This window comes from Lotus japonicus, chromosome 5 (genome assembly GCF_012489685.1).
Source record: "Lotus japonicus ecotype B-129 chromosome 5, LjGifu_v1.2".
NCBI classification, from domain to species: domain Eukaryota; kingdom Viridiplantae; phylum Streptophyta; class Magnoliopsida; order Fabales; family Fabaceae; genus Lotus; species Lotus japonicus.
This window is the reverse complement of record NC_080045.1, coordinates 66,654,271-66,667,122: the sequence shown is the minus strand read 5'-3', so window position 1 is coordinate 66,667,122 and position 12,852 is coordinate 66,654,271. Positions and strand designations below refer to the sequence as shown.

Here is a 12,852-nt window from a genome sequence, read left to right as displayed (position 1 = left end):
TTCGGCTAAAAATCATGAATGCTTCAGCAGGAGTTGAAGTATCTAGGTTCTGCCAGTAATTCTTTTAGTAACTTTTATTTTTCAATGTTACGGATTTGTTTACATATATTTATTTTTGCTTTACAATTTTTTATTTTTTTACAAATTAGTAGTCCTTTTCTTTCAATAAACTTTCATTGAAATTGGGCCCAAAAGATCGAGACAAGCCCGAAAGCTTTAACAGTAGGAAACGGGTTTTGCTAGCTGTAAGACTCAGGTCACAAAGCATTATTCAAGTATTGATTATGATAAGTCATACTTTACAACATACTATTATGTGAAGTACTAAAACTAAAGTATAAATTCATGACTAGTAGCAAATGATGCAACTTGCCAAATAAAAAGCTAACTGATAAAAGAACGCCACTATAAAAGCAAAACTGTCATACAAGTTCAGAGCAGAGAGTAAAACCAATCATGCAACTTGGTAGTTTTCCGTTATCAACTGTGTTCTCTGAGAAAATTTGGGAGGATTACCACCCTTTTGTGGTAAGATGTTTGTAACCTGCAAAGAGAGAAAACAAAAGGGCATGTTTGAGCTCCCATTAATCAAATATTCAGAAACAGTATGTAAAGTATATAATCCATCGTTGCAGAAAATAGAAAATCCAAACCTTCAGCTCACTAAATGTATCAGTTGCCATAAAACGAACTGAAATGGGAAAGAATGCCGACGAGTCCGCTTGTGGAACGACAAACTCCATTGACCCACTGCCAAATACATTAAAGTCAGACAAAATAAGTCCAGAAATACAAAGATAATAACACAGCATAAGTTAACCGTTAAAATACTCAAAAATTAGCAAACCTGCGATTAGAATTATCGATCAGAATGACAGACCACTCCAAAATGGAATTCCTAGAGTCATACCTGCAAACCCAATTAAAATAAAGGACTGTGAACCAAGCAAAATCGTAACGTGGGATAAAATGATTTAGAGCCATTGCTAAAATATTCGAAACAATCAACTAATGATCTGACGAAATAATGGGCTACATGGAACTTTCAAATTCATGCGAATCTGGTCATGGTTAGGAGACTAAATACTTAAAAAAGATTGCAAACCACTAGCGTGTAACAGAAATAGTTTTGAACACAACTACCAGCTTAAACACAGCACAAAAATCAGAGATGTCCTAATATTTATAGAGGAAGGAAAAAAAAATTCCACACCTCCACTCCCCATCGATCTGTGAAACAGATGGCGCATCACGAAGAGCTGGAAGAGGTACTGAGATTACAACATTCCGCAGATCAAACATTGATGAAGCCTCATATTCAATGCTGACATAAGTTTCATTTCCAGAAGAAGAGGGCCAGCAGTTGACTGCAATAGACATATATAGTACACAGTAAGTTATTAAGACATGAAAACAAAGTTGTAAAACACATCAGTGATAGTTATAAACCCACTTGTCAGTGGCACCATTGACTCGTCGGTGCTTTGCATTCTCCACTTTAGAAGACCAACACCTCCAGCATCACTGGCTTGACCAGTGGGGAAAGGCCTATTTGGATCCTTTAGGCCTAGTTTGTTTTCATTGGCAAATAATTCTTTATTCATGTTAGGGTGAGTCTTGAAAGAGATGGCTTGATTGTCGCCAGTCTGGACCTGTAAAAACAAGGCACAATATGCGAGGACCAATACTGTTAATTGCGCCAAACAGCCAAAGTGATATTTGCATTTAAAACCAGTCTACAAGGGAGGGGTGACTAAGAGCACCTAAGAATGAAGGATGATGCACAAAATATTTGGAAAATCTAGAGAAAGAAAACCAATAAAATTGATCAAACAGAAAATATTTGTCATTTGTATTTCCAATATGCAAATGACTTCATTTTTCTTCTTCATTGGAAAAAGAAATTATCAATTCATGATAAGCAAAATGACAATGTCAGTGAAAACCCTAAATATACGTCAGATGTCAAATTCTTCATGGTCAACCAAAGAACCACAGCTATTTAAAACCCATTAAATTCTTCAATTACAACCTTTCTGCCTAACAAAACAGCCACAAAGCCACTATAATCTGGACCCCTTTCCATTTTTTTTTTCTTCAATCTTCATCCCTTTTATTTTTCTGCCTTTTTTGTCATCATTCTTGGCTCAAAAGTCTCAGTTTTTCAAGAAAAAAGAATATGACATGTTCAACAAAACAATTCAAACTGCTGGTTGTGCATTAGAAGATAATTTCAGTGGTTATAAAACACGCCAAAAAAAGCTCATCTTGGGCATAACGTCAATGCCTCGCCAACAATAATATATCTAGATAAAACCTATTATGGACTCATTTGAGCCTCCAGGAACTTAAATAAAGGCTGCTTTTTAGAAATTATCTGTAAGAGAAGTAGTTCGTTGTTTATCCAAAATAGATATAGACCACGAGAGGAGAGTTTGAGGGGGAAAATACATTGACAACATGACAAAACAAAAGAAATTAAGCCGGGAAAAGAAATCTGTTTCACATGAATTTCTTTCTCCAAATGCTGATTATATTTAAAGAAACCATTGTCAATTTTCATGTCAATGAATGATTAATTATTCAAAAAAAAAACTTAGGTTATGCAAATTAGTAGGACATACGACCGAGGAAGAGAAAATGAGAATGCAATACCTGAACTTGAATATGCGCATCCTCTTGGTTAAGAATTTGGAGAGACAATGTTCCTTGAACATCAAAATTACTGACTCCACCATCTCTTTTCAATGTCACATTTAATTTCTCCTCAACAGTTAAAGTGATGGGATCAGTAAGTGGTGGGGCAGCTGACTGAGACTGGCCAAGTCTTGGCTGAACATCTTCAACAATGACCTCACCTTCTGCTTTCAATGATTCTAAAAATTGATTTGTCCTTTGAGATTTACCAAGCTTCATTCCAAGGCCTTTTGGCGGAGCAGTGGCAGATGAAGTTGGACGAGCTATAGAAGAAAATGAAAGAATAGGTAAAAGAAAAGATTACACTTTATTTAGAAACATGTTAATTTGAACATAGTAGCAATGATATTGCATGCTTTACTTTCATTTTAAGTCAATACATTAATAAGCATTCCAGAAGAATTCATGAAAATCTATGAAAACTAACCTTTAGACTTGGTAGAAAAGGAATCAAGATCAGGAGTCAATCCAAAACCAGAGCCACTTCCAAAACCAGTTCCACTGCTAGATATGCTCAAATCACTAAAGCTATTTTCAATTCTTCCTGAGCCCATTGACTGTAATGGACCGAATCCTACTTTATCACCTCTATTCTTTTCAATCTGCCAAATGCATATATTAATTTTAATTTTTTTTTGGTAAGCATATATTAATTTTAAATAAATTATGTGCACTCCCAGACTTTAAATATAAACAAAATATTAAAAGTCCCCCAGATGGTACCTTGCTTTTATCAATCTCACTAGCTTTCCGCTTCATAACATCCTTAGTTTCATTGATCTTGCTCTGCATAACCAGCTTGTGCAGCTTCTCTTCATGACTCTCCATCTCACAATACTGCTTAACTTGTGCAACAGTCACACTTTCCTTGTGCCCAAGAGAGATGACTTCATCAAATGCAAAAATCAGCTCAAACGCATGTTTGCAAATACCTTCTTCATCAAGGGAGTAAGAATATTCGGGCACCTAAAAGTATTAAGAATGAACTGGCTATTAGCACAACATTTTGGCTGAAATTTCATTAAATGTCTATAAAACTGACCAAATAACTCTAATATAACTACAGGTACAAACTACAAACCATTTGATCAGACCGAAAATTTCCTATAAAAATAATAGACAAAACCAAAAATGACCCTAACCAGAAAAAAAAATACTAAGTAATTGAAAACAAATGGACTTGAGAATATAAGAGGTCAAACTAAAAGCATCAGGAAAAGGATACCAGTTTAGAGAGAAGTCTCAGAGTATCCAAATCCTCCAGTATGTTGCTCTGTTTGTTTGTTACGAGAAGCAGGTACAGTGCTTCTATTGGCTGGTAAACATAGCGCACATTCTCGGTCTCAACATATGTGTGTTGTTTACCGGTGCCTACCAACTTGGGAAATGCTGCTAGAAGACCTTCAATTCTTATACGAGTCATATCCACAAAATGTCTAGAAACTAGCACTGCAAACAAAGCAATCGGTTTATTGGCATAAGAGCATTGATGTTCAATCCATAATTATTTAGGCAAATATCAAGTCCATGGTCTATGTTCAAAATGTCAATTTGGATTAAAATAATCTCAGCTTGAATACAATATATCTAATGTTTCTCTTTCCTCTATTCCCTCTAGTGGAATTGTCATTTACTGAGGTACAATACACTGAAAGAAAATCGGAAGCAATCTAGATAGATACTAGGAAAAAAAGAACCAGGACACGTTAGGGGACGCCGATTACTCACCTTTGCCAGATTTGCTGACAATGGATGCAGCAAGGACAACCTGTACAACAAAGAAAAATAAAATTGGAAAAACGTCTAATACAGCATAGCGGAAATCAGGAAAGATAAAAAGAAGAAAAAACATAGCATTCCCATTCCTAGGTGAACTTTTCTTTTAATTTTCCTAAGCAGTGAGCTGTTTGCTTTTTCAGTTTACAAATGTCATAAAGGATTTAGCTAATGGCTTCTGTGTAAACCATGCCACGGGCTAACCGGTTGAGCTACACTAAAGTGACAAGCAAATTGCTAGTACAATCAAGTTAAGATGAAATTACACATTCGAAGTTATATAACTAAAATCGAGGTGAAAGAAAATGAAAAAATCGTCCAGAATTGTAGAACAGATTGAAGCTAAAAGCATCACCATGGCAGAGGTTTCAATTTTAATTACAAACAGTTCAATATTGTTAATAAGTTCCTAGGGTTGGGGTTTTATATCCAGATCACATATTAAAACTGCATGCACATGACAAAATCTGAGTAGGTACAGCAAATCCTTGAGGGAATTTCAAAATAGTTACCATTTTGTTTTTTGGTTTGATCGAAGAAAATGCTGATTGTCTTCGATTGAATAATCTGCAAAACAAAAAGTGGAAATCGCAGTGAGATCAGATCCCGAGGAAACTGAATGACGAAATCGCAGAGAGAGAGAGAGAGAGGGGTAAGAGAGTTTACTGATCCAAGGCGTCTCGGTCTGGCTGATCTGAAATCTGGACGGCGGAGGTACTGACTGGTGTGGTGTCTGTGAGTGATGAGGAGGGTGAGCGTTTGTTTGTTCGGGGGAGAGTGAGGTAGAAGAAAACGAAAATGTTTATTTGTATCTTGTGATTTTTTTATTTAATGGAACTTTATATAAGTATATCAATAAAAATGATTAATTTTTTTTTTCTTATAAAAATAATAAAAATGACCTGGTACCTTCAACCTCATCATCTTCCGGACTGCAGAAGCACGAGTATCATTGATCGCGGGACGGGCATGGTGGGTGGATGGTAGTTGGAACCCGACGCTGGGTCGCATGGGATGTGCGGCGGTGGTTAGGAATAAGGACGGTGATTGAGTTTCAAGGGTTGCCCAAAGCTAAAGCAATGACAGTGCTTTCATGGTGGAGGCGTTGGCTGTCGAGCTAGGAATGGAGCATGCTCTTGAATTGGGATGTCATAGTGTTGTGTGCTTATCTGATTGTTTGATTGTGGTTGCCGCTCTTCAAAGCAATGCTGATTTCAATAGTTTATGGGCTAGAGATGTCCTCTAGTGAATCCGAGATATGGTTCTCGGGTTCTTGCAGGTGCAATTCTTACATGTTCAACGTGAGAAGAATAATACAACAGATTGTTTGACGCATCAGGCTAGTTTGTCCGGAGCCCATAGACGAATTTGGAGGCGCCCCGTCATTTGTTTATGCTTTTTCGTGTTTAGATGCAGTTAGTTAGTTTTATTTTTTAATTTGTTACTTTTCCTCCCGTAGCAAAAAAAAAAGGTACCAATATAATGGTAAATCTTCAGAAGTAGGGATGTCAATGGGTACGGGTGGGCATGGGTAGTATATACTCACCACCCGCTCCGCAGGTAAAAATTTACACATGTATCCGCTCCATACCCACATAGATATCCATTAAGTGGATTTTAACATGATTTTAAAATATCCGTGAATATCCATAGACCATAGGTACCCGACATCCATTACGCATATATATTTTAAATGAAAAATATTAAAAATAAAATTTAAGATTAGATTTTACCGTTATCAATGCGTAAAGAAAAATGTTTTTTTTCCTACTTTTTTTGGGTTTAAGGGTTGTTTTTTACCATTATTATTATACAAGTTTACTTCATGAGAACTATAATTCAAACATAAATTCATCATAGACTTTTTTTTTTATAGATAAATAATTAGACTTAATATAAATCTCTTGCTAGATTATATATATATATATATATTATAAATAAATAAAATATATTTTAATATTTTATATATCTATATATATATTATAAATAAATAAAATTTATTAAAATATTTTATATATTGGGTGAGTATTCATGGGTACGGATACATCAAATATCCATACTCACTCCATTAATAAATGGATAATGAAAATATCCATTAAATAAATCCATGGATACTCGTGGGTACGTGCGGGTAATTTTACCATAACGGGTTTTTATTCGTGGGCATCCACGGGTGTGGGTAATTTTGAATAGGTTATTTTAATATACTAATATGTACAAATAAAATAATTTGCGACAGAAAATAAATTCGTCAGAAAATCAGTTTCAGGATTGTCTACAAATTTGCGACGAAGACAAATCCGTGTCTAAGGATAAAGTTATGTTGCAAACACATTGAAGGTTTGTGATGGAAGTCAAATCCGTCACAAAATCACTGTAAGGAGGTGAATTTAGCGACGAACGTTTTTCCGTCACAAAATCTTCAACAGAATTGCGACAGAACTTTATCCGTCATAAAAATCCCTCAACACTTGCGACGGATATATTGTCCGTCACAAAGCCGTTACAAGGAGGTGAACTTAGCGACGGATTTCTATTAAGGGATTTATTCCGTCGCTAAATTCAACATCCATTGTGGAGATGTGTTTCAGGCAAGAGAGTCCAAGCCTATTTTAGATTTTTAGTAATAATTTTCACATCTTAAATTAAAACTATTCAATTTAAGATGAAGTCAATCATTCTTTTAAGTCCCAAAGAAGCCAAAACCAGGTACATCAGTTTGGGTCCCCATGATTTGATGGCTCACATGGTTATGAACATCACATGGCCGTAGACTCTTTACCGTGGTATCATAGTTTATGCCTTACGGCTAACATAATTTTCCTTGCATAATATCTATGGGAAACAATCATCATTGTGATCCATAAAATATGGAAAATATTACTTTCACATAAAATTTAACCTTACTTAGATTAAGATATAAATAGAAGAGAGTAAAGTAAGAAGCATAACATGTGATACGAAAGAAAAAAAAATGAAAAACTAGTTTTATTTATGGTGGGTTAGTAAAAATTTGAACTATTGTGTTAATACTCTTAAAATTTCAATTGAGATCAATTAACAATAAAAAATACATTTATTATATATATATATATATATATATATAACTGTGATTTATTATCATTTCCTCACATGAGATTACCTTTCTCCTATTATCATTTCCTCACATGAGATTACCTTTCTCCTATGATACATCTATATATATATATATATATATATATATATACTAATTTACTAAAACACTTATAAAGAAGAAAAGAAAAAAAGAAATGAATGATATGATTCGTGATGTAATAGAAAAAGAAAAATGTCTAGAAAATAAGAACTTGAAACCATTTTGACTACACTAAAATCTTTGTTTTGTGTACATTCCACAAACACAAAGAACCTCAAATTGCAAAAGTAACAACAGAAACAACCCTCGCTACTCATACAGATTTGTTAGTGTATCTCAACAATGGCTGATCCACAACCCTTGCCACTCAATAGGCCAACTCAATCTCAACAAGCCAAACCCACCGCTTGACTCCGCACCTACCCTCTTCTCCCTCCTAACTCATTTATCTTAAATATCATTAACCATCTAAAATTCCTTTTAAAAAAAAAACCAACTAAAATTAGGGTTGATACTTACCTTATGTGATTTATTGCACCATAACACAAAATTGTCTTTTTCGGGTCTGTTTGGTGGACAAGATAAGCAGACATGATATGATAGTAGTAATCATATCCTGCTGTAATATGTTTTTTTGTTACGTCAGCAGGATAAGATAACACTATCATGTCCCTTATCCTATCTTGTATGTCATGTGTAAAAGTTATCATGAGGGAAGTTAGGATAGAAATTATCATGACATGATAAGATATCAGTTTATGAATATTATGAATTTTTCATTTCAAATGAAAATTTAATACATTTTTCATTGTTTTTATTATATCACATCAATATCTTGTCCACCTCAAACGCAAGATAGGATAAAAGTTTATCATGCTCTAATCATATCTTGTCCTTATCCAGTCATTTATCATATCCTGCTCTAATCCTATCATGGCCACCAAGTGTGTATATGATAATCTACTCAAGTCAAGTCTAGTTCTAAAAATATGGTAATTTTTCTCAAAAGTAATCATCATTCATCACATAAACCCAAATCAATTTCAAAAACCCTATTTTATTTACAAGTTTCTGACAGAAAAAATAATATACTACTCATCTAATGGTCAAACAGAAAGTTCCAAAAACCACGACCTTCCCTTCCATCCCCTCTGTTTAATTCTTCAGTCAACGTTTTCACCATCATCCTCTTCTTCACGCCGCCTACCCTCATTGTTTATCCTCCTCTTTTCACAAAACAACCCAACAAACTTCCCCAAGGTACTGAAGACTCCACCGTGAAGCCACCGGAAGCAGACGCAGTTTTCCTTCAACTTTTGGAGGAAGCCTTTGTTCCCAACCTCCGGCGGGGGCGTGGACATGGGCTGAAGGTAAGCGAGAGCTGCTTGTTTGAGGAGATGGTTCTTGATCGGTATCTCATTCCAGCTGTCATTGTTTGGGTGTGGCATGATGTCCCTCAGACTCGTGTAAGATGCCGCCGTCGGCGCCGCCGCCATCTCTATTCCGCCGCCGCCGACAACCTCAATTTCAAACGTGGGAGAATGAGAACGAGTTGATGGAAATTCAGAAGGATTTTCCATGTTGGAAATTTTAGATTGGATTAGCACTCTCCACTAACTAAAAATCTCTATTATGCTCAATTTTTTTCACTATTTATTTTTTCTAATATAATATATATTGAAAATTTGTTTTTTGGTGGAGAACAATCTAGAAAAATAAAATATAGAATGGAAAAATATAAAAGAATTTAAGATTGACGTAGACACTGGACAGTACTAATATGATTGCATTTTGGTGGGTGGATCAGCTTGAGTAGTTTGTGTGTAGAGAGATATTTTGGTGGTGTTTTAAACTAACCATCTTTTTCTTGAATATTTTTTATTTATTTATTACAAATTCAATCTCTTGATTTAATAAAAATATCTTAATTATTGAGATCTCACGTGATTGATTGTACTACAACTACAAGTGAAAGAACAAAAGTGTGATTAAGCATTTATGATAGAGTTAATGGAATGATGAATTGACAACTCACGTAATTACAATCTTATTACACCTCACAGTGAGCACTGAGCAAGCTGGACATATACCAATTCATTTATGAGTTTGATGTGACTTGTGGGTAATATGATTTCTGCCATGTCCTCAACACTTAACAGCAAAGAAATGTTACACTTTGTTCAATTGAAAGTAATATAGCTTATTCTACGTTCAAAAAAAAAGCTTATTCTAAAAAAAACAACAAATTAGAATTTTCAAGGATATTCATATTATTCCTTTCAATAAAAAAGGATATTCATATTATTAACATTTTAATTTGTACCAAAAATAATATTTTTTTCCTGGCTAGCTATGTTTAATTCAAAAAGTGAAACTAAATACCTACTCAGCCAAAGACCAAAACATTCATATGCGTGGATGTTAGTTAGCTTATGTCTGAAACAAACAGAACTTGTGCTGATGTTGTTATGTTCAGCACTTGTCTTGAAAATTATTTTGTTTAGCTTACTCACACTCTTACCTTGTTCACATTTTGACACGTTTCATCACATTAACATCCACATCCGCTTGTTATATCCCTTTTCTTCTGATAATAATGCATGGAACAATTCTCTTCTCTTTAATTTCACTTCACTTGTTCTCTTTTTGATGGATTGGTAGATTCTGTTGTTACTGTCTGTCACCAACTAATTCTCCATTCAGGTGAAACCTGTTCATTCATTGTCATTTTTTCCTTTTTTTGTTTATGCATTGTTCCTTTTTCATCACTCATTATCATCTCTCTTCCTCTCATGTTAATGATAATCTGTTTTGCTTTATTATTAGGTATTGTTTGCGGTTTGAGTTTGCATTCAAAATTTGGCTGGTATTAATTTTTTGATAATTTTTAAACAGAATTGATAGCTAGCAACTGCATAATAGTAGTACTTTTTAAACAGATTATAGTTCTAAAAATATTACATTAGTTGATTGTATATGATTTCAAAGGTGAAGTACTAATCAACAAAAATAACAAGAAGGACTAGGGTTTAACTTTCACCCCTTGTCAATGGTTCAAATCCCCTGCCCTTAGTGAAATCTCAATTGGTGGATAACCCCCCCGAAGGAAATCTCCTTGGCGCTCTCATTTAAGAATGAGTCTCTGCTGACCTCCTCAGCATGCCATTGAGGTCCCATTCTATAGTCGGGAGGTATTTTATCTCCGTTGTACCATTTTTATTAAAAAAATTAACAAAAAGGATTAATCATTTCTGAAGTCTGCATTAAATATGAAATCAGATTAGTCTTATTGTATTGTACATTGCTATGAACTTTACAGCTTAGAAATCTGCATACTTGATTAACAGCATATTTGGATCACCAGAATCTGTTTTGAAATTCAGATCAGAAGATACTCACCTAAACTTCTACCCCAGAATTTATTCTAGTTCAGAATCAAATACAGAAATTTTATCAAACATACACTAACTTATTTGAAATGCAGAATTAGTGGGAGTTAAAGGAAATGCCAACTGATACAGAGTGCAATTCCAATGTTGGTGAATATGTAGCATTTGGAGAAGGTTCCACTCCAAAGTTAGAGAAGAAGTTGCACAAGGTTTCAATCATACCTCTGATCTTCCTGATCTTTTATGAGGTATCAGGAGGACCATTTGGTGTAGAAGACACAGTAAGAGCAGCAGGTCCATTATTATCCCTGCTTGGTTTCTTGGTTTTACCACTCATATGGAGTGTTCCAGAAGCACTGATAACTGCTGAAATGAGCACAATGTTCCCACTTCCCAGAGAATAGTGGCTATGTGGTTTGGGTTTCATCTGCATTGGGTCCTTACTGGGGTTTTCAACTTGGGTGGATGAAATGGCTTAGTGGTGTCATTGACAATGCTTTATACCCAGTCTTGTTCTTAGATTACTTGAAATCAGCTATTCCAGCTTTAGGAGGTGGTTTTCCAAGGATAGTAGCAGTTTTGGTTTTAACTTTAGCTCTCACTTACATGAACTATAGAGGCTTAACAATAGTAGGTTGGGCTGCTATTTCACTTGGAATCTTTTCATTGCTTCCTTTCTTGGTTATGGGAGTTATAGCAATTCCCAGAATAGAGCCAACAAGGTGGCTCATGGCGGATTTGAACAAAGTGAATTGGGGTTTGTACTTGAACACACTTTTCTGGAACTTGAACTATTGGGACTCAATTAGTACTCTTGCAGGAGAAGTTGAAGACCCTGGTAAAACACTCCCAAAAGCTCTTCTTTATGCTGTTATGTTGGTTGTTTTTGGACACTTTTTCCCTCTTCTGGTAGGAACTGGTGCTGTTCCGGTTAACCGTGAGGTTTGGTGTGATGGTTACTTCTCAGAAGTTGCTAAGTTAATAGGAGGTGTTTGGTTGAGAATTTGGGTTCAAGCAGCTTGTGCTTTGTCAAACATGGGAATGTTTGTTGCTGAGATGAGCAGTGATTCCTTCCAGCTTTTGGGGATGGCAGAAAGAGGCATGCTTCCTGAGTTTTTTGCTAAGAGGTCACGTTATGGGACACCTCGCATTGGGATTTTGTTCTCTGCCTCTGGTGTGGTTTTGCTTTCATGGCTGAGCTTCCAAGAGATAGTTGCTGCTGAGAACTTCTTGTACTGTTTTGGGATGCTTATGGAGTTTGTGTCATTTGTCAAGTTAAGGATGAAGCTTCCGTCAATGTATAGGCCTTATAAAGTGCCTATTGGGGGAAAGGGTGCAATTTTGATGTGTGTGCCTCCAACACTTCTGATATTTGTGGTTTTAGCTCTTGCTTCTTTCAAGGTCTTCATCATAAGCTTCTCAGCTGTGATCACAGGGCTCCTCTTGCAGCCTTGTTTGAAGTATGTGGAGAAGAAAAGATGGCTCAGATTCTCTGTCAATCCTAACCTTGCAGATTTATATGCTTTCTAGAATAAAATGTACATATATAGGTTTCTTTTTTCATTAAGTGTGTTTATGTTACTTTTTGTGAAGAACAAGTGTCTGAGGATGAGGATGTGTTATTTTCTCATTTTCATACTTTTTGATTCCTAATAAAACGGGAACCTTTTAACAATTAAATGCAGGCCTTTTTCCTGTCCCCTAGTGCACAATTCTTCCTAAGCTAATGCTCAAATACTAATGTCAATGGCTATGTTTAGATACCTACTGATGTTAGACTCAATTTAAAACAAAAAGTGAATGAAACTCTTCTTATAAATTGCGATGAAAGTTGGTTCATGCAGCATTTAAATAGTGTGTCACACTGATATTGGT

At 35.2% G+C, this 12,852-nt stretch overlaps 3 protein-coding genes across 3 annotated transcripts; 1 reads left to right on the top strand and 2 right to left on the bottom strand.

Annotated features, from left to right (window-relative positions):
- Positions 1-252: 252 nt before the first annotated feature.
- LOC130718945 (coatomer subunit delta-like) lies at positions 253-5,282 on the bottom strand. Its single transcript, XM_057569600.1, has 12 exons — positions 5,140-5,282; positions 4,986-5,040; positions 4,426-4,465; positions 3,923-4,146; positions 3,421-3,663; positions 3,125-3,299; positions 2,656-2,960; positions 1,454-1,652; positions 1,214-1,367; positions 848-910; positions 654-750; positions 253-544 (listed from the first exon to the last, which is right to left on the bottom strand). Exons 2-12 carry the CDS (start codon positions 4,986-4,988, stop codon positions 455-457), a joined length of 1,593 nt encoding a protein of 530 aa, XP_057425583.1. The 5' UTR covers positions 4,989-5,040; positions 5,140-5,282; the 3' UTR covers positions 253-454.
- A 3,189-nt stretch (positions 5,283-8,471) lies between these two features.
- Positions 8,472-9,218, bottom strand: LOC130720389 (uncharacterized). Its single transcript, XM_057571026.1, has one exon. It carries the CDS (start codon positions 9,166-9,168, stop codon positions 8,752-8,754), a length of 417 nt encoding a protein of 138 aa, XP_057427009.1. The 5' UTR covers positions 9,169-9,218; the 3' UTR covers positions 8,472-8,751.
- Positions 9,219-11,037: 1,819 nt separating this feature from the next.
- On the top strand, positions 11,038-12,507 carry LOC130720023 (probable polyamine transporter At1g31830). Its single transcript, XM_057570607.1, is given in 2 exon segments — positions 11,038-11,366; positions 11,368-12,507. Coding segments are annotated over 2 exon segments (1,413 nt in total). The 5' UTR covers positions 11,038-11,093.
- The last annotated feature ends 345 nt before the right edge of the window (positions 12,508-12,852 follow it).